Genomic DNA, 21602 nt, shown 5'->3' on the forward strand with positions numbered 1-21602 from the left:
TACTGAACTCTCAGATCTGTCTTGTCTAACATGCATCACCAGATTATCTCAGCTTTACCTGATAAAAGAATTGTCCATAAGATATTTTTACTTGGAAATAAAAACCAAAAACCTACAGATTAAGCTAAAACAAAGCCACTGCTGGCTAGGTCCGTAAGGGTGTTTATGAATCTGGCTCCTAATTAGGTACCTCAACTCCTCTGTGGGTCTAGCTAGCCAGTTCCCCAGGTCCAGGAAAATCCTCAGCACTAGCCACCTTCTTTCTAGATGTGTTTTCCTTCATCTTGAGGGCAGCAGTGTATGTTCCTGCTCTATAGATGCGATGCCTTTGCCTGAGATAACATTTAGCATTTAAGAGTCAAGCTTCTGGTTAACAGTAATTGTTATGAGATGCTGTAAAACATGCAATTATAGGATATTCATCCCCGGCCACCTTTTACAACTTTAAACAAAACTTGAAACCAGAGTAGAGAGATGCTTTCTTGCTATTTTGTTGGTTTTATAATTTGTATCAACATGAAGCCCCAGTCACGTATGTCGTGGTTTCACCCAGCAGGCAGCTAACCACCACCCAGCCGTTTGCTCACTGCCCCCCTGCACCGGGATGGGGGAGAAAATCGGGGGCTGGGGGGCAAGTAACCTTCATGGTTGAGATAAAGACAGTTTAATAGGACAGAAAATAAAGGGGAAATAATAATAATGATAAAAGAATATACAAAATAAGTGACGCACAATGCAATTGCTCACCACTAACCACCCGATGCCCAGCCTGTCCCTGAGCTGCGGTCACCCAGCCAGCTCTCCCCTGCTTTATATACTGAGCACGACGCCATAAGGTGTGAAATAACCCTTTGGCCATATGGGGTCAGCTGCCCTGGCTGTGCCCCCTCCCAGCTCCTTGTGCACCTCCAGCTTTCTCAGTAGAGCACGAGGAGCTGAAAATTCCTTGCCTTCGTGTAAGCGCTCCTTAGCAACAACAAAAACATCGGTGTGTTATCAACATTATTCTCACGCTAAATCCAAACCACAGCACTGTACCAGCTACTAGGAAGAAAATCAACTGTATCCCAGCCAAAACCAGGACAGTGTACCAGGACAGTGCCCGGTGTCAGGCACTATGTGTGCAAGGAACAGATCCATCACCTCTGTCCCTAGCAGCCTACAGTGAACGTACAAGGGGAGAGGAAACACACTCAGCTTTAAAGGACTTAGAAAAGAGTAGCACTGCCAGTAGAACACACAGCACAGACCAGCTGGTAAAGTGCTAACTCAGGATGGTACTTGATGAGTACTTGATTGACTAATGTTTGTTAGTTCTTGATTTTGAGATCTGTACTGACCCCAATACTGTCCTGACTTCAGTGCTATCTGTATGGAAATCAGGCAAAGCGAGCTTTACTACAAGACCATCAGCACATGTCCGTATCTGAGTGCAGAGCTCTTCTCCAGGCTCTACAGTAGGCACGCTGAGCTCGTCTTCATGGTTAAGTAGGAGAAGACTTCAGAGAACCCACTTGGTATTCAAGGGTCATCAGTTCTAAGACACATACAGTTGTATCAACCCCATTAGCTTTTTTCATGAAAATGATGCCTTAGTACTCACTCTACACCCCAGAGATTCAACTGAGGCTAGCCCCGTGCCTTGTATATATTACCATCACTAAAATAATACATTGGAACCAGGGGTAATAACGAACTTTGCAAATCATAATTCCTGCAAAGAGAAAATACTGGATATAGAAATTAGCAGAGCTGACTGCTAGGTGTGCTCAATTAAGAGCATATCTGTGGACTTTTCTAGAAATAGCTTTAGTCACGCTCAGCCCTGCTGCTTGTGCTATACTTCTGCCATACAGATTAACTAAACACAGTATTAAAGATGCAAAAAAGCCGTGATTGGAAAGTTCTGACATAAACAGTCCCTGAAAAAGAAGCAAACGGAGCACACATTGTCTATGCCATTTGTGAGCCAGTGGATCTAATGGTTCACTTACTTTACAACCTGCTTTGGAATAATTTGGCACATCTCTAAGTTTAACAAGCTTCAGTGGGATTAGATAAAATGCAGACTTTGTTTACATCAATTAACACTCAAAGAAGTACAAAAGAACTTGTTAACTGCATTTATGAACAAAAAGTAACAAAGTGAGAGTTTGTCCAAAGGAAGTTACTGTACGACTTGCTCAGATGGGCACAGCTGTCTCTAAAAGACTAAAACCAAAAAATGAACAACCGAACGGCATTTTCAAAGGGGCAGATGCGTATTTTTAATTACATCGGCAGATATAATCTAATATTTGCAATAACTGCGTTATCAGTTTTGTGTACATCAGATTCACAGAAACCACTGCTTTCCTCCCCAAACCATGTACACGTTCACCGAGTTAAGAGGAAAACCAAAACCACTGAAGCCGAGTTGACAAATGTATTGGCCATTGCTATATCATTATTCCTATTTCCACTTATTTTACCTTGACTGATTACAAGCACATTCTTCTCTACATGCTACAGAGCTGGGAAGAAAATGTGGATGACTTCAAACCCAGCACTAACCACGCTCAGAGATAACAAATGGACACATCACGTACTCCTCGTAGAAGGTTTGGAAATATTAAAGGAATTAATAAAGATACAGGGAGAGCAGGTAAAAGAAAGACAGTTAAAGTGACAGAAGAAGGAAAGTGCACTATAGAATACACTATACTATATACTGTAGTCTATAATATCTATCAGTTCTACCTGTGAAAGATTCAGTCTTTTTGGTGACAAAAATTTTGCCCTTGTACCACACTATTTCCATAGATCTGTGTGTGTTCAAATCTCTAAGTGACATAAAAACCCAGCAACCTCTGGAGGTATCTGTTAACTCGCTCAGGATCAGCCACTTCTAAGGATGCTTTCTGTTCCCAGCTCAGGTGCGGAGCAACACGCTGCAGTCTTTTCCCTCTGTCTTTTGCCAGTATTAGCTCAGGGATTCATAAAACAACGTTGACACCGTATCACAACGTTCTTGGTTACATTTTGGGTGTAGCCAAGAGGCCTGGCCACTACATCAACACAGTTTTGTTAGTCTAATAGCATGCCATTTTAATTAGGAGTGACACCCCAAAACAGCAGCACTGAGCTGCTCGCACGGCGCTGACTGGCCGGTCAATACTGTGTTTCCTGGTCCTGCAATACTGCAACTTCTCCCTCCCAATATGACAAAATTAATTCTTACCACCTGATAACAAGGCTGTTACTATACTAACAACGGTAAAAGGTGGCTCTGCTGGAACAGCCTGGCGTACTCAAGCATTTCAGATCAAAGGTCTATCGAACTGCAAAAACAGATAGAATCGATTTCTTCCACCGTTTCTGCATTTCTAAGCTTGCAACGGCGCACCGCAGAGCGTGACTTAACGAAGCTCAGACGAGCGGTGCCGTGGGGCGGCCAGCCCTGCTCCAGCCGCGGGACCTAAGGGAGAGCTCTCCCGACCCGGGAACCCGGCTGCTGGCTGGAGACAGCTGGCTTTGGCGTTCGAGGACGGTCAGGGTGGGGATCGCGCGCTCGCCACAGCTAAGAGGAAGTGGCAGGAATGGCGGGAAACGTGCGGTTGGCTCTACAGATTGACGAAGCCACACAAATCTCAGTGATCTCCCGCCCCGAACTCCGGTTGTGCCCTCGGCCCGCTTGACTCCACCGTGCGCTGCCTCAAAAGCTGCGCTGGTTCTCTGCAACGGTTGTGCCGGTGGAGAAGCAAGGAAAGGGCCTTTGATCAACAGGGCTGCACTAGCTGTGTTGTAAATATCATTCCTTAAAGCAGGGATTTTAACTGAAAGACATTTTTTATTTGTTATTTTTTAAGGGAATAGAACAAAGGATTTAAGAGCAGGAGGAGCTATATGCCACCAAATAGAGCTCAGACAACTGATTTTTCTTTTTTTTCTTTTCTTTTTAATAAAAAGGAGTAAAGAGAGACTTTAGGAAAGTAACAGGAAGGGAAAGGCTCCTCTAAAGTGAAGAAAAACACACTATGATAAGAATCAAGTAAAAGAAAAAAATACAGTTTTAAGCATAGTTATGGCATTACCAGTATCATGTTTTAAAGGAAGCGTCGCAAATATCATGTAGAGCAACAAATGCGTTGGGACCCGGAGCCTTTTCCCTAGTACCTACGACCCAACAAGCAGCAGTTACTGAAACCGTGACAGCCCAAGAAAACAGCCTTGCACACACTTAATATTCAAGTAATTGGGTTCATGGAGGCTACTAGATGTGGCCCATAAGTATTAACATAGATATCTAGATGTATCAGAGAAACCTGACTCCAAAATTGTCTCTAAACAAGACCAACTATAAATGCAGAATATCTCAGCACATATAAATTCCTGATGGGTATCCAAACCCTGGGCAATTTAACAGCAGCTTATCATTGAATGCATGCTACAAAACAATTTAGGTTTTGTTTTCCATTAGCAAACACCTCAAACTACATGAAAGAGAAAAACAGTTGCCCAGACACAAACATTAAATATTTAGCAGCCTTATGTCTGCACAGTCACCACTCCTCTAAAAAAGTTCATTAATTAAATACTTTAGAAACAATTAAAACACTTCTTTAGAACTTATTGGCACCTGTTAATTCACTGACCCTACGAAGCTATGGTAGTAAATGTCTCGTTTGATTGCTTCTGTTACCAATAAGTCAGCAGCTTAAAGACAAAGGAGACATGATGCAACTTCGTGTACCACAACATTGCCTTAAAACACAAAAGCCAGTATCTAGAGGCAGAGGAACAGAACATTTATGTAGACAGGGCAGCACAAATAATCTATTTAACCTAATCTTTTAATTACAGGAAACATCTCGTAGCAAGACATACAAGAGCAATGAAATGACCCAGAGCTAGAAATCAAGATGATATATTTGTGCATGCGAAAGTAACACCAGCAGAATTCATAAAGGAAAACCTCCTTGGGCATTATTATCTTTCCATCAGGATATACTGTCATCACATTGAGAAGAGGAGAAAAATGACTTAAAATATGTTATTGAAATACAAAAATGTAAAACCGAGGTAAAGGAAAGGAAAATTAGAGTAGAAAAAGGTAAAATTAGAGGGGGGAAATGCAGGTGGAAAGAAATCTCCATTTGAATAAAAAAAGGAGCATCTTGGGGGGGGGGGCGAGGAAAGAAATAAGGGACAGACCCTAATAGCTTGACATAGCACAGCACCTACTCTACAGAAACTGCAATGATTTCGGTGTCATTATTTATTCAGTAATGCACTGTTCAGCAGAGAGGGGTGTTCAAATCTGGCCCTGCTTGGGCAGTATGCAAATCTTCTCCCACTCCCCTGCAAGCTTTTAAGGATATCTGGCAGAGAGTCCCCTGAAGAGTCCTGGCAATGCCACACTCTGCGGTGGGAAACGAGCATCTTGCAAAGAACCCCTGAGATCCTCCTACCCCCTCAAATCTGCGCAAGTGGAGAAGTGTTGCCTGGAAGGGGGAGCGAGACAGAACGTGTGTGCAGGAGAGGGAGCAAAAATAATACCAGCAATTATAAGAGAGTCTTGAAATACCAGGAGATGGAGATAATAATTGATCCTTTAAAAAAAAAATATTGTACGCTCCTCACTATATATAATGTTTTCTCCTTTCCCATTTGTGATATTCTGACCCTTTGTTCAGATCCTTTACCTTGCTACATCTAAGTTATTACTGAATATCTGAAAAAATTGGCTTTCTTTCCTTTGATCTTCTACTATGGAATTACATTCTTCCTACTCCCTGTACTCAGTTCTTCACTCCCACATTTATTTTCCCCATTTCTTTGTTTACATTCAATTTTACCATATTTCTTCACACTTTTCTACACGGGTAAAGTCTATGTTATGTTCCAACACACGTTACTCTCTCTTATTCCTTACTTTGCACTTTTTTAACGGATCATGTAGAATATTTGTTTCCAGAATGGCAATTTAAAAAAAAGAGAAAAAATGTATATAATGGTGAAAACATGTTCTTTTTCACTCCAACTGCAGCCTTAGCTGAATCGCACTGCCATTGTTTTCCAACAGAACTTGCATTTCCAAACTTGGGAATTCCCATCAGTCTGTCTGACAGAATTTTCCTGTTTTTTCTCAGAAGGTGTGCATTTTTCAAATGCCAGTAACATACCACTGCAGAATTTCCCAGGAGTAACAGCTTGGTTTGAGGGGCTCTTATTCAAAAGCCTTAGTTCCAAAAAAGCCATTTGAAACAGAAGAATCAAAACTGATTATTTACATTCTATAAATCAAAACAAAAACATAACCACTGCATTTCAAATATTACTATAATCATTTTCTACAGGCTGATGAATTGCTGGACATCCTTTCTTGAGCACTGGTTGGCAATTCTGTGAGCACTAAACAAAATGTTTATTTAATTTTAGGTCGTGAATATAATTATTACAAGTGTGATTCCAAATCATATTTAAAAAAAAAAAAAAAGAATTGGGGGCAGGGGAGGGGAGAGAGGGGCATATTTCAGGTCCTTTATAGTGATTTTACACCCTGAAAGGTGGGAGAGGGCACCCACTGAAGGGGTGGGAGAGGCACTTGCCCCAGGGTGTGACCGGCCGACTCTGCCCAGGGCCTCAGCTGATGGCAAACAGCCCAAGGAAGGTGACAAAGCTCGAGGCCATAACAACGTCTACTATGCCAGTCTGGGGCTAAGGAGCTACAAAGCTCAGCAAATCTCTCTCAACAATCCTGACTCCACTCTCTAAAATATATTAAAATGACACAGATGTAAAAATGTATTTCCCTCACTTTTCTCAGCATGTTTAGAGGAGAATCTGTGCCTTGCTTGGAAAGATAGGGATTATTATATACCATTTTATATACCAATTATTATACCATGACCTTTCTTTCTCCTACAATAAAAGCCATGAGCTGTGAATAGCCGTAACACAGTATTCCAAGTACAGAGGAAGAGTTTTTGCCTCTGACTCCCACATTCACACCCGAGAGTTCCTTTTTGTGGTGCCTCAAACATGTGGCTTGGGCTGTGCTAGCCAAGGACCACCTCGCATGGACTCTGCCCTATCAGCTCATAAACACAAGAGAGAAACAGAAGCATGGTGCTATATATACCTGCACAAATGTATAACATCTACCCGGGTCTAAATCAGGGGAATTTGGGTGAAGTCAGCGTACTGACATCGATGGAGGTACGTCTTGTTACCCTGAGTCAAAATCGAACCTGTACAGTCTATAGCATGTAGGCCTGTGCCATGAGAAAATATGGGTGGACTGTGGATGGACATTGCTACCATAAATAGAAAAAAGAAGTAAAAAACCCAGTCAATCCATTGTACATTGATTTAAGTATTGCAGGCTAGGGTATTGAAATGGGTAGGTATTTGTTATTTCAATCTTTTGCTCCATGCCACCTGCTTTGTGTCTCCTTTTAACTTTACCACACATGAATGATGCTTCTGAATTAATTCAAGAGACCTCTATACAGACCATGATTAAAAAATATTCAATTTTCATTGTTTTTTCAGCAGCAGTGGTGGAAGCACAAGTCATCTTAGTCTGTCTGAGAGTTGGGCGCTTGGTGGTAACAGGTTACTTCAACAATTCAGGTTAAAAAGGTATCATTCACTTAACTATGCAGTATCAATGTAATTCATCTCATTCCATAACAAATGACATGTTCAATAGAATATGTAAAGTATGCCTCCACCTAGTGATGACTATGTACAAATAATACAAAATAATAATAATTCTGTTACTTTAGAGAAACTTAGTAATTGGCTCCCATTTTCATAAACTAAAATGTGTTTTTATACAAATATTGACTTACACAAATGCACACTTTCCTTCCTGGAAAATCAGTCTAAAGCTCAATCTGTAAAAGTTTACCTGCAAACTCTGGCTTGGGAGGGGACTAAACACATTCTAGGTTTCAAGTATGTTAAAATTCTAAATAATAATGTATTTGTAACAATCAAGACTATTATCAGAAAAAAAAAAAAAAACAAACAAACAAAGAGAGGCTGACTGAAGTGCAGTGGATTTTAAGTGTTAAAATAATCTGATAATTTAAGTTAGACAGTTTATTTTTAAATGAAATAGTAAGCAAACCACATCTCCTCTTTGCAACTTTGCTTGCCAAAAAAAATATTTGTTAAGCTTCTTGGATCACCCCGTTTTACAGATGCAATTGCAGATGTAATTACATGAAATTCCTAGGAATTTATTCACCCCAAATGAAAGGAAAAATGAAAAAAAAAAAAAAAAAAAAAACCAACACAAAACCCCAAAACAACAGTAACAAACAAACCAAACTGAACTGACCCCCACCATCACCAGAATTTAAGCAATCCAGCCTCTAAACTCAAACTCAAGTTTTTAACAATTCTCATAATCCGTATAAAAATACTCTATAAATAGGATCAATTGGAGGTGTAGCCTCAAAATCAATAAACTTGAGGAGGTTTGAAAAGCCTGGATCCCTTCTGGAAAACGTTCTGGGTTTTCCTTTCATATGTACCATCTGGGAACTACCTTAAATGTCTTCTCAGGCTGACTGCGCTTCTATTACCATTTCAAAAAGTCTCCCTGTCCCATTAGCGGTCCATGAATCACAGCCTAAGAATGACTGCGCTGCTGAAAACCGAGAGGTATATTATCTAAGAGAGAGGGCAGGTCACTATTTGCATTGCTCCCCTCGCATCCAAGTTGCCTGCCATTGTCCATTTAACACCCTGAAACAGCCCAAACCACCTTCTCCCCAAAGAATGTCAGCGGTAGAAATCACTCCTGCACACACACACAAAAAAACCCCAACGTGAATCCCTACCATATCGCCTGGCAGCCCTTCGCACGCCAATGCGAGGTGCTGCCTTTCAGAGAGAGGACAGCCAAGGCTCGCAGTGCCCAGCCAACTTTAAATATCTGCCTCGCTCATTAAAGGGAAACACAAAAATGGAGTAAAGTGACTTCGCCAAGATTTTTAAAAATGTAGTGGCTGAATACAGAAATACCAGCACCAAACATGTAAACAAGTCAGATTTGATTATCTCTGAGTGAGTTCATTTAGGATTCATTTTCCTCTTTGTTTTTTTTTCAAGAATTTGATAAATTTAGGGAACGTGTGCACTCTTTGGGCACATAGCAAGGCAGGTTTTGTTTGGGGTTTGGTTTTTTGGTTTTTTTTTTAATATTAACTTACATTAAGAAGGCTGCAAAAGTCATAACGCTTATAAATTAATTTAGCTGTTTTCACTCAGGAGAATCACAAAACCTTAAAGTACTAAAGAATCAGGAAAGCCAGCCTGCTTTTGCATTTCTGCGCTCCCTTTCAGCTGTTGATTGCAGATTTACGAAAATACCATTTCCCCCATTTTATGAGGACACAAAACAGCACCAAAGGCCTCACATCGGAGGGCTTTATCAAGTTCACCAAACTGGGGATCTGTAGCAATAGTTCTCATTACGTGCTTTATCTTGAACCAGTCCATCCTTACCAAGCTATTTCCCCTCTCCCTATCAGCCCCGCTGATCAGATAATCACCATTTTAAAATGTAAAACTCCTACTGCATGCATAATTTAGAGAATACAGGTTTAGAGAATACAGGTTTACTAGTCCTTCCTAAAAACAGATATTACCTCATTTAGCAACCAGCTAAAATAAGTGTTAATAATATGAACTGTTTGGCCAGGCACCAATTTTTGCCTAAAGATGCTTAAAGATTGCTGCCTGCTGTGACAGTGGGTGCCAAGTGACCCGCACCACTGTCCTCTGCCGAGCTGGTCCTCCCCGGGCAAAGGCACAGCTCTGGCAGCACCGGGCAGCCCCGGCCTCGCTCGCTGCCCGCAACGCTGCCCGCAACGCTGCCCGCAACGCTGCCCGCGCCAGCTCGTGCGCTGCCCACGAGATGGCAGCAATATGTTTATGAATAATGCAGCAAGAGGCTGCAGCCCACTGCCATTTCGCATGTGAGCCACAAAACCCGACTCGCTTCTTCAGCTGTAAAAAAAAAAAATAAATAAAAAAAAAAAAAAAGAGGGGGAAAAAAATATAACAAACCCCGAACACAGTCCTCTGTGAATTCAGCCAAAAAACCGATGGAAAAATAAGCAGCTCCGCTGTTGCATTTGGCTCATGGGTAAACTGCCCGGATTGCTTTTTCATAAGGTTCGGCATTATCCGAGGCACAAGGTGCTTCTTCTGCACTCACAGATTTGTCCAGGCCCTTATGCTCAGCCGTGCTTCTGTCCCTGAGAAAATTATTTCACATGCACATTAAGCATTAACTGCTGTTATGTTTTTTTTTTTTGCAAAGCAGAAAATGCCTGTGGCTTGAAATAAATATTTTCTTTTCTGATGGACAAATAACATCTGCACTTCTGAAAGCTGCAGCGTAGCTGTCAAAAGCTAAGTGATTCATATAATTTCTTAAGAAGCACATGTGTATGAGCATACACAGACACTCGTACCTATCATAGTCACTCATGTATCAGCACTTATATCCGTCAAAAGATGGGCTCTTAAAAAAGGACGGTGAGCTATTATAATAATCATTTTTAGCAGACAGGCATCTATGTACCCATATTGTCAGATTTGGAGAATATGGGTTGTGGGTTTTTTAAATCAGCCTGATCTTCACAGAAAACTTAGACTGGTTTTTCAGTTTGATTTTGGAGTTGCCTGGGTTTTAGTGGGACCCCAAGCTCTGGTGTGTAGTAGGAGCTGGTTGCCCTCACGCCTCGTGGCCTGCAGCGAGTACCACAGCGGAGGGGATTTGCAGGCAGCATCACCACAGCACCATGCCCATAGCAGCTCTTTCTTCATCCAGACCTTCAAGCCTTTTCAAGACCTCCAGAAGGTGTTGAGGTTACACTTCTCAAGTGGTGTTTTTTTTTCAACGCAGTGAAATTCTCATGAATTTTTTCATGGGACAATAATTGGAAGAAAGGGACTATCCAGCTAAGGTGATATTTAGCTGCAAATCAACCAGCGTTTTGCTGAGAATTTTGAATCTTCCTTCAAGTAGCCAGGTGCAACAAAACATTGCTTATCAGGAGTGGACTTCACTGCTTCTGAAAATTAACTAGGGTTTTAATTCTCTTTTTAATTAAAAAAAAAAAACACAACCCAAACAAAAAAACCTGTCCTGACTTTACAAAGTACAGTCACAAAATACACACGGCCTCGGCTGACACCGCTGAGGGGTTTGTGTTACCCCAAAACTGTCACAGGAACCACAGAAAGTGAGAGAAATACATTAGCTATAACTTTGTAGCAACTCTACCTTAACTGCTCAGCTTGTCAGTTTTTGTGAATAAAGTTGCTCTTCCTTGAAGTGCATGAAATTCCATTATAGAGGTTGAATAAATACAGAAGTTCCTTGACATTCTATTATAGAAGTTGAAGACTCAGTTTCCCAACCCCTTCCAATACACACCATTGTCAAAGTCGAGTGTCTTCCTTCTCATACCTTGTCTATTTTCAAACAGTATATAGTTTGAAACATAAAAGAACAAACATTTTGATGCGTATTATAAAATAATTTTTTCGTTTTCTTTAAGGTGTCACTGGCCTTATATGTATGAAATCCAAAGTCTCACAGCTCGTATGTTCCTGTCGTTAGGTGTAATGCTTCGCTGTCACTGCTTGTATCGCAGGGGTAATGAAATGTGTCCCTCTCTCCATCACTTCTTTTTTTTTTTAGGGGAAACTGGTTTTATTACCTGGCATTCCTCAACACACAAATCACATCAAGCATTTTTGTGTCCACGTTTACAAAGCAACCTGAATTTCATTTCACTCTCAATATACTCTTTAGACTAAGGTGGGTAACATCAAATCTAAGAGCGAACCACCACTGAGAGAAGGCAAACACACCCAGTCGCCCAGGACGGTTAAAGCCCGACCATTGCTCACCTAGAATTTCTGAAATGAGGGTGAAGCCGCATACTTATATACATGATCTAGTTACCAGGCTCTTGCTTGTTCTGGGCTAGATGAGGATCATCTTCTTTCTCAGCTAGTGCTTCTACCTATTGCATTCTTTAATAACCAGGAGCACCTCCCTGGGCCCCAGGAGCAGCTACTGTCAACACATGTAACCTGATTACAGTTAAATCTGCCCTTTTCATACACACACACACACAATTACCAAGCATCTCTACATGTCTCTCCTCCTAATGTCTCTCCTTTTTATCACCTTAAAATGTCACGTGAAAGTCTTTAGAAGGCAAAGTGACTTTCTCAATTGCATAATGTTTAGAATATATATTGTGTGCCATTTTCTATTTTCTGCGAAACTTTCCCCACAATCAAGAACATTTTTCATCTTACACTACGGACTCTCTTACTTCTCTTTGCTACATCAACAATACAAATTTGGCATACAGACAGGCAATGAAAACACAGCTCTACTGCCGCTACGAGCAAAACCGATCCTGCTCGGTTCTGCACGCTAAGAGCTCTACTCTGACAGCAGATTCCTAAAGCAAAGGTCATGATCTCAGCTGCTTGACACCTCACAAAATGTGGGGGCTCAAGGAAGGCGATGAGCTAAAGGAAGCACAGTTTCATCTGTAGCTTCCAGTTTAAAAGAAATTAAAAGATAATAGGGCAATTAGTAAAGAGCATATTTTTCAACAGATGTAAATCAGAAGTGATTCCAAAAACATCCACAGAGGTACACTATTACAAAAGTAGATTCAAGCCCCAGAATACTGAAATAAGTATAAATGCTGCATATTTAAAGTATCCACCATTCACAGCTCTGATTCTACATTTTGTGTGCACTTCTGTCAAATACAAATAGTATTATGTGGCTTTCAAAATGAAAAAAAAATTAAGAATAAAGACAACTAAACTCAAGGTCAAAAAAAGTCTTCACAAGTCCTGTTGTATTTAGGTTACAAAAGAAAATAGCTGATATTCGGTAGGTCAGGAGATTTTCTGTATCCACCCATTATGTTTCACTGAACATTTTGGCAGGGGCTTTTCTGGCAAGGACTAACGAGACGAAAGACAGAAATAACAAAAGCACCTTACAGAGACCCTTCCACATTGTTGTGTTCAAGATCTCCCACTCACACCAATAAAACCAGAGTACCGGTTACATAAAACTATATGGTTGAACATCTCTACGATGACGATGAAGACCATTTTCTTGTGGGATTTTAAAACTAATTATAAGTTTATAATTCAAAGAACCTCTTGCTGACACCGTCGAGTAACTGTGGGATAGGGCTAAGTCCTTTAATTAGGAAAAAAAAATATTCAGGTCTCAGGGATAGAAATTAAACCACAGTCACAGCCGTAACCTCCAGAAGTGGACAAAATGCTGTACAGATGTTTTAAAATCACGACAGGTCCATCTAATGCATATCTAATTCAAAGCCAGCAAAGGTTACCGCCTGCCTCGCAGGAGCTGCAGGCAGGAGCACTCTCAGGCTCTGGAAACAGCACTTTCTCCAGGGCAGGTTTGGGATGGCCAACATGCTCCAGCTGCTGACAAGGACCACCAGAAACTTCACATCCATTTGAGTGCAAGGTGGCTTTTTTAGATTTGCCTCCTCTAGGCAGCATTTATATTTAAAAACATACAAAGAAATCCAAATATAAATCCCAACCCAAGCCCCTCCACGTTGCACTCTCAGTGCTTCCTCTAGAGAGATCATGGAAAAGAAAATGATCCTTCCCATGGCAAAAAGCGGTGACTTAAAACATTCCTGGGAAGCATCCAGATATTATACTGATCCTACAGTATGTAGAACAAAATAGCTTATCATTCAGATTATGTTCTTGGACAAAGCTGGATAGCTTCAAGGACGAGGGAGTTACCCTAGATCAGCACCATAAATGTTATTATATATGAAACAGCTGCAAGATAAATTCTTTCTTATTACACATAGGTACAGTTGTACTTTCAGCTGTCTCACTGTTGAAATACTGTACGTCTTACACAGATTTCTCTATTTGTAAAATACACTTACAATTCTTAGTTGCACGTGAATGAGTAACCCCTTACAGCTGCAGCGCATCGAAACAAAAACCAATATCACACCAGATCTGTGGCAAGAGGCAGGGCGTCGAACTCCTGGAATTCTTCATATGAAACCTTCCTTAAAAATGGACTTGGTAAACAGGGAAAAATTATTACTAAAGAAACTAAAAAAAAGTCTGTTAGTTAAATGAATGGTGCTATTAAGCGAACAAAGCAGCTTCACTGATTCATAAGTATGCTGCTTGTGACCCTTCTTTGCACTCTTCACCTCTCTCCTATTTTTCGTTTTCTTTTTTGAATCATTTGAGAGAAATCTTCCAAAACCTCTTCAAGGAAATAGTCTACAGCCACAAGACTTTGTGCTAATGAAGCTCCAGAATTACGAAGCCAGAGGTCAAGAGCACGTCTTCCACCACGTCTGGGCTGAATTTGAAGTTAAAAGGGCTTCTTGACTTAGAGGGTGAGTAAAGCAGGGGAAAGAATAAACTCCAGCTGAAAAGTTTACTAGAAGCAGAAAACACTGGATATGGAGAAAATCTATAAACTCACTCAGTTACTGGTGCCTCAGAAGCCATTTTAGTACTGACTGAAAAGCAGCCCATCCTGTTATTTCTCTTCTGATAACCCACATCAAAACACACCTACCCAATATCGAACTAAGGCAAATAAAGGAAAAAGGAGAACGACAGAGTGACATAGGCGCTGTTTCTGCTCCAGTTGCTGACTGACAACACTGCCATCCCTTAACATGGTTTTATTTAGTTATTACAACCATCTCTCTGTAAATGACACTTAGGATTATTTAAGATTATGTTGTAATCCTTTTAATCCTCAGTGCTTTAAATTTCAGGCTAAACACCAAAGAGCAAACTAGCACTTAGCAGAAATATTTAAAGCATGTGATTTGAACATAAATCTTCTTTTATTCACCACTCCTCTGATGAAGACCTAGTGTATCGCGTCATTCAGCCAGCAAGAACAAACAGCACCGTATCTCACTGCAAACTGCTACGTTTCCCCGCATCATGCGAAGCCGTTTCTAACCAGTTCTTTTCCTTGGTGCTGGCTATATCATCAATAAAATAAATGAAGGAAAATCAGGAGGTTATATTTTAAGATGTGCATATATTATTAAGGAAAACTTGAAAAAGCCCCCACGTAATATGTTCCTCAAGAACAGAAATAAATTGCATGCACAAATTGGATAGTGTGAGAGAGAGATCAGACTTATCCTGTTAAACAGGGAGTAGCTCAATTACAATGAGTGGAGTAACACTGCTGAAAACCTCATGATCAAGACCAGAAACCCAAATCTTCCTGCCTGAATATCATTTACTTGCAGTGTCCTCTTTTTTTTTTTTCCTCCCGCATCGATCATGTTTCCAATTAGTTTTCTTTATGATACTCCTCCACTCCATCTTCTTGTTACCATCCATTAACTGTCATATACTTAAGATTTTAAATTCAAGATTCCCTTCTTTTTCTTCAAATCAAAAATCTCAGTAGTCATTTTCTATTTCTAATCTATAATTCATGAACTCAGATTGAGCACCCATGCTAAATCCTACTCCTAGCACAACATATTAGCAGAAAGCAACCAGTGTTTTCTTTGAATCAGAAAATAATGTTTTATTATTCAGAAAGCAATGAAATAAAACCCCACCAACTATGCTTTTTTACCAGTCTTTGAGGATATAATTGTACATATTTCCGATTGTTTCAAAGTTAGGCAGCTAATGTATTTAATCAAATAGCAATGCAATGCATCTATATTTAGGTTGCAAAAAAAAAAAAACCCAACTTAAAAGTCACCCATGTTCTTTTCATTTGAACAAATCTATTAATAAAGTAGAGATATATTATCAATCTTGTTCCCACCCACTAGGGATAAGTAGACCATCAGAAGTGTTTCCTGAAATATTCAGTATCCAGGTACAAACTGACCTCTCCGCTTTCGAACTCGCCTTGGATTGCCTCCAGACTATCTCATAAATCTTCGCTCTCTCTCTAGTCCCCTTCCCACTCTATCTGCTCATGTAGCACCAGTCTCGTTCAGTCCTTTCCTTTCCCAAAATGTCACCACTACTGGTGCCAAAGCCTTCTCCTCTTTCGCTCTTACCATCTGGCACAATCTTCTTGTAGCTCTCTGTCTAAACAATGCTCCATCCCTTTTCAAAATGTGTCTTAACATATGTCCTTCCTCCCATGCTTTTACTTCTTAATGTCTCTCCCACTCACTTATTGGCTTGATGAAGACACGTTTTAATGGGTTCAAAGAGTAGTGCATGAGTTTCCTTTCTCACATTATTCTGATTCAGTGGAGTTACACCTCACACTAACAGAAGTGAGAAGAAAATGCATTGCAAATTCTTCGTACAACCAGTTTGGTAAATCAATAGCGAGCTTCATTTGTCTTTACATTGGAAATGTATTAGCTGCAACGAATCACCCCTCCAATATCCATTTCCAAACAGACATTTTGCTTACTGCAAAATGAGAAATAAACCTTAGAAGCTCAGAAGACCTGTCAGTGTGCTCAGGGGGTTGCAGGAGTGAAGGCTAAGGTTATACTTAATCACATTCCAAGTGAAAAAGCTGAAGATTGACAGCAAAACCAAAATATTTATTCTAAAAATACCTAGGAAATGACAAAGCTCCAAGTGTTGTCTCAGGACAACCTGAAGGATGTGGGGGGTATGGACTCATAAGTCTCACTGTCTTGAAGAAGAGGAATATTTCTATACATTGCATGTGCTTTAGAAAGATGTCTAGAAAAATAAACCTTGAAAAAATCTCTGTAACACCCAGTTGACCCAAAGAGGTTTCTTTTCCAGAAGCCACGTGCAGTCTCTTAGGGGGGTTTTGTGTGTGGTGGGTTTTTTCTTAAACCCCAGACCCAGGCGCAGTTGGTTCCTCCAGCATGTTTCATTGGAGATGATGCCAAAGGACTATCTGGTAACTAACAGTATCTTAACCCTGACATGTTCCCTTCTGCATCTCTCCTCCATTTCCTGTTTGTATTGTTAAAAACTCTTAATGTTAGAACTCTGGGAGACAACCCAGTTCACAGAGAATAAAGTTTTGATGTGGTTTGATGCAACTTTTAGTGAAACAAAAAACCCAATTTCTACTGATATTCATGGGAGCTGGATTATGTCCAAAACCTGAAGACGTTGTAATAAATATTTTAGCCCCTAGATCCCGGAATGATAACCTTGCAGTAATGCTTTTCTCGTCCTTTCATCTTCTTGGGCCTTCATCCTCCCTTTCAATTCAATGGGACTGAGACGAAGTAATGAAATAATACTATTTTCCATCAGTGAAGAACAGTCCTATGAGAAATACATGTCCTTCTACGCTGGCCCTGACAGAGGCAAGCTTTTAAAATCCTTCCCTCCCCTTCCAGAAATGAACCTGGGTCATCACCATCTGAGGACCCTGAACGGCAATAAAAATAAACAGAGCAACCGCACTGTGTTGGAGCAATGCTTGTATAAGCAGTTTGAAGAAGTTGTGTTTATGGAAGTCCTTTAGGTCAAGATTCTAGGCCTGAACCCAAAGCAATTACCTACTAAGTTTTAAAAACAAATTGAATATAGAGAGCATTAATCAATAAATCAACAGGTTCTCAAGTGTTTAGGAGACTCAGTCATCAGAAATCCTTCTCTTAGAAAAATAGTAAACTGATGCTTGATAAAATGTTACACTCCTGTATTGGTAAGGAAAACGTTGTATTAAATCAGCCTCTAGTTATTAAAACCAGGGAAATAAAACATACCTCTTAACTTAACAGAGTTTATACTCAAACGAGCAATGAAACACATGCGTTTCCTCTTACCTGAAAGACATTCTTTCTGCTGGATTTCTCAGAGGTCCACTCAATGCGAGCACCACACAAATCCACACACTCAGGTTTATGTCCTGGTTTCTGGAAAGAAAAAAAGAAAAAAAAAACCAACCATGAATATGGCCTGACTTTTCACAAACTGGGAGCAGTTATCAGATAAAACAAGAATAGATCAAGTTTAAGTGACAGATTATTGTAGCACAGCTGCTGGTATTACTGAAAAGAGTTCATTATTCCCTGGTATTGTTAAAGACACCTCAGGAGTAGTTATTAACTCAGAATTAAGGTTCTTATACTAGATAAATAATTTTTAAAATAATTAGATGCTTTAAAAACCCAGTCTAATATAACATACAAAGATCAAAACATAAATGCATACACATTGACCAGATATTTTGAATGCTTACTTTGCAAAACCTCTTGAAAAGCCATTGGGTTTAAAGGTAAGCTTTTGTGGGTTTTCCAAATGAAAATTTAAGCTAATGCAGCTGGAAAGGACACAAATTAGACATACATCGTATCTGTAAGATAAGCCATCCCCTTCCTCTAAACAAATTGTTATTTCTAGCTTTTGGGGAAAAAAAAAAGAAGGAAAAAAAGGCTTGGAGGGCATGTGTGGCACCCAGACAGAGCTCAACACTGGGGTAGCTCCACACAGTTTGCTGCTTCGCCGTGTCAGTCCGCGCATCCCGGAGTGACACAGCTCTGCCTCCCCAGCTCCTCCGTATGGATGCAAATAATGCGAAGAGCAGATTTGTTTGCTTGTATCATTTACGTTGCTGGGAGTTGGTGTAAAGCACAATAATCCTCATTTGCCACCTAAGCTCCTGCTCCAGGGACTCTGCCTGTGCAGCAGTCCTGGCAAAGCCCACGTAGTTCAGAGTAGCCTTTGTAGATTAAGGTACTGCACATCCCAGACAACAATAAAAATACTACTGTTAACAGTATAAGGCATAAATAATTCCCTTTTGGGTAGAATAAGGAGTAACATCCGCACAACGTAATTGATCAGCTTGATGCAGCTTTTTTGCCCTATTGTTCTTAAGCCATTTTACCTTAAAAAATGGCATTAGTGGTAGGAAAACAGACTTAATAGAAGTGAACAGTGGCCAGTCCAGCATCAACCACATAATCAGTTTTCCAAAGTATGTTCACTGAATGTCTCTGATGTTGTTATTAAAGGCTAAAAAAAAAAAATAGTGTGTTCTGCAGGGTGCTTTTGAGATGGGTAGAAAAAGACCTATTTAGGTTAAAAGAGGCAGAGTAAGATATCCTGGTCAAGTGATTTGCAGCCAGTGTCTCTGGCAGTTTTCAGTACTGGAGTTGTAATTATGGTTTCCATTTGCCAAATAATAAAACCACCATGGTTCTGCTCCTCTAAAACTGACAGTCCTGTGTGTCTGTGATCCTTTTTTATTATTATTTTTTGTTTAATAGAAGACACATGCTGTTCAAAACAGAAGGATGTTCTTGTGACTAAACCACTGGAAGAGCAGGGTTTGGACTTCTTTCCCCAACTTTGCCTCAGACTTCCTGCCTGGCCTCTGACAAGAATTTAATCTTTCTGAATTTTTAATAACAGAGCAAAATTGCAGTATTGATATTATATTTTACAAAGAGGCTGCAAAATTTAATCAGTTAATATTTGCGTGGCAAAAGTGACAAAATTGAAAAAAAACAGACAAACCCCAACCTACTGGTATAAACAAATTAATTTTTAGTATTCTGGTACTATACTTTTATAAACAGGGCTATGGTGCCTCCTTTGATTAGATCACGCCCCTTGGCCAGGGTATACCCCAGGGAAGTTTCCTCCCCAGGACTCCCTGCAATGACCAGGTGTGCAACCCATCACGAGCACGCAACACAGCCGGGTCACCTTTCATTGAAAAAATTATCCAAAAGGATCGTTTGAGTCTGAAAACACTTTAACAAAGAAGGGCAGCTTTATTCCACCAGCAGAAAGAGTCAAGAAATTTTGGAAACATATAATGCAATGAAAAGGAAAGATTAAAATGTAGACAAAGAAACAGGAAATAGTTTCTTGATAGTGAAGGGTACTGGGCTACAGAATATTTTCCTCAGGAAAACTGCCATGGCATTTCACGCTGAAGTGAGAAAAAACAATGGAAAGCCCAGGGAAGTTTTGCAGGAAGATGGAACGGTGAACTCTATAGGATTTTACCATCTCTAATTTCTATGATTGTACAAAAACGCATGCAGCAGCAGAACTTGGCCTCCTCTGTGCACTCAGAGCACACGCCGTTTAATTTTGTTGTTGTTGTAGCAGCAATCTGGAGTTTGTTTACAGCTCTGATTTTGTAATAAGCAGAAGAAAAGTATAAGTACGTGAATCTCCCTTTCCAGAAAGAATGGGATGCAAGCTCACGGTGTTGGACAGATGAACACCCTTCTGCTAGGTACAATAATCAACTGGAAAAATTATCTTTTGGGGAATTTGGCAGTTCTGACCAAAACAGGATACGTGGCGTCTACGAACGCTATAGGAGACTCATGGGTATGGCAGAGTATATGAAGCTTCTGATGAAAGCTACATGCAAAACCATTCAGATCCATCAAGCCTGAAACCATCCACTGCCCGCACCAGCCCTTCTTCTGCACGTGGGCAGCTCCACACAATGGGAAGCCCTGCTTAAATCCATAGGGACCCCCAGGAAAATTGCCTAGACATTCACTCTGGCCTAAACATTAGCTTTTTACACGGTTTGCTTTCCAGTTTATGTGTTACCCAGAGACGCCGCAAGGGAGTAAGTTAAGGTTACTGGGAAAGCCTGAGCACTGCGTCCTTGCTTTGTGTTTTGCAGTCAGAGCAATTATGTTATTTCAGTGTTGTTGGAGGGGGTTATGCTGTAAATTGATACAAGTGTCTGCTACAATGAAATCTTCCTAAACATGAATATGGATTTCAGCAGCATTTTCACTCACTAAATTACTTTGCAGATGGGCTAATAACCTGAGGTTAAAATAACCTCTGTTGAATAAACTATCTCAGGGAATAAACAGGCCACTTTTTCTTGGTCAGAAAGACCGGTTCATAATAGAATTTAATGCTGGTAAGAAATAATGGAGCTGTGATCCATTTAGATCACAACGTCCTTAATTTAAAATAAAAAGCGAGTTATATTCATATCAATGCTAAAAAAGAAGTGTATCAAAAGCATGACCACAAATGATCAAGGCAGCAGCAAAAGATAATGATGTAGCTACATGGGATGCAAACTTGCATTTTCAGTAATGTTTGTAAACAAGCTCATTTTCTGAATCTCTCCTCTGTGTGCTTTAATTGTTCTGCTCTAACTATTACTACTAATAATCCCAGATATTGTCACTAGCATCACCAGAAAGCTATGGATCCAGTCTTCTCCATGCAAATCAATAGGAAAGTTGTTATAGGGAGTCCTACATCTACAACCGTACAGAAGAGCAACAAAAACTCCTGTTAGCTATTACTGGTTCTTTGCACTAGTAAATTATTAAAGATTTTGGTAAATATAATTTTAAATCACCTCTAAATGATATCTTAATCAAAAGAAGAGGTATGATTAGAATTTGCTTTCGTTTCCCTCTGTCCTGTTGCCTTTAATGTGAAATCTCGTTCCTCTTATAATGATGCTGTCTTATTCTAAATTTTCCCTTCATGTACAGTATTTAATAGTTAATAATTAATGAATTAATATCTTTATAATACACAGGAACATCAACCTTTTTGTTAAGTCACAATTTTCCTGC

At 40.1% G+C, this 21602-nt stretch overlaps 1 protein-coding gene across 16 annotated transcripts in view; it reads right to left on the reverse strand.

Annotated features, from left to right (window-relative positions):
* Positions 1-21602, reverse strand: part of ARHGAP15 (Rho GTPase activating protein 15) — a 345294-nt gene that overhangs the window by 252066 nt on the left and 71626 nt on the right. For all 16 annotated transcript variants that reach the window (XM_064451021.1, XM_064451016.1, XM_064451019.1 and 13 more), the window contains one exon: positions 17844-17933. In XM_064451021.1, coding sequence (XP_064307091.1) covers positions 17844-17933 — 90 coding nt within the window. The remainder of the gene's footprint in view (positions 1-17843; positions 17934-21602) is intronic.

The sequence above is a fragment of the Phalacrocorax carbo genome, chromosome 5 (assembly GCF_963921805.1).
Source record: "Phalacrocorax carbo chromosome 5, bPhaCar2.1, whole genome shotgun sequence".
NCBI lineage: Eukaryota > Metazoa > Chordata > Aves > Suliformes > Phalacrocoracidae > Phalacrocorax > Phalacrocorax carbo.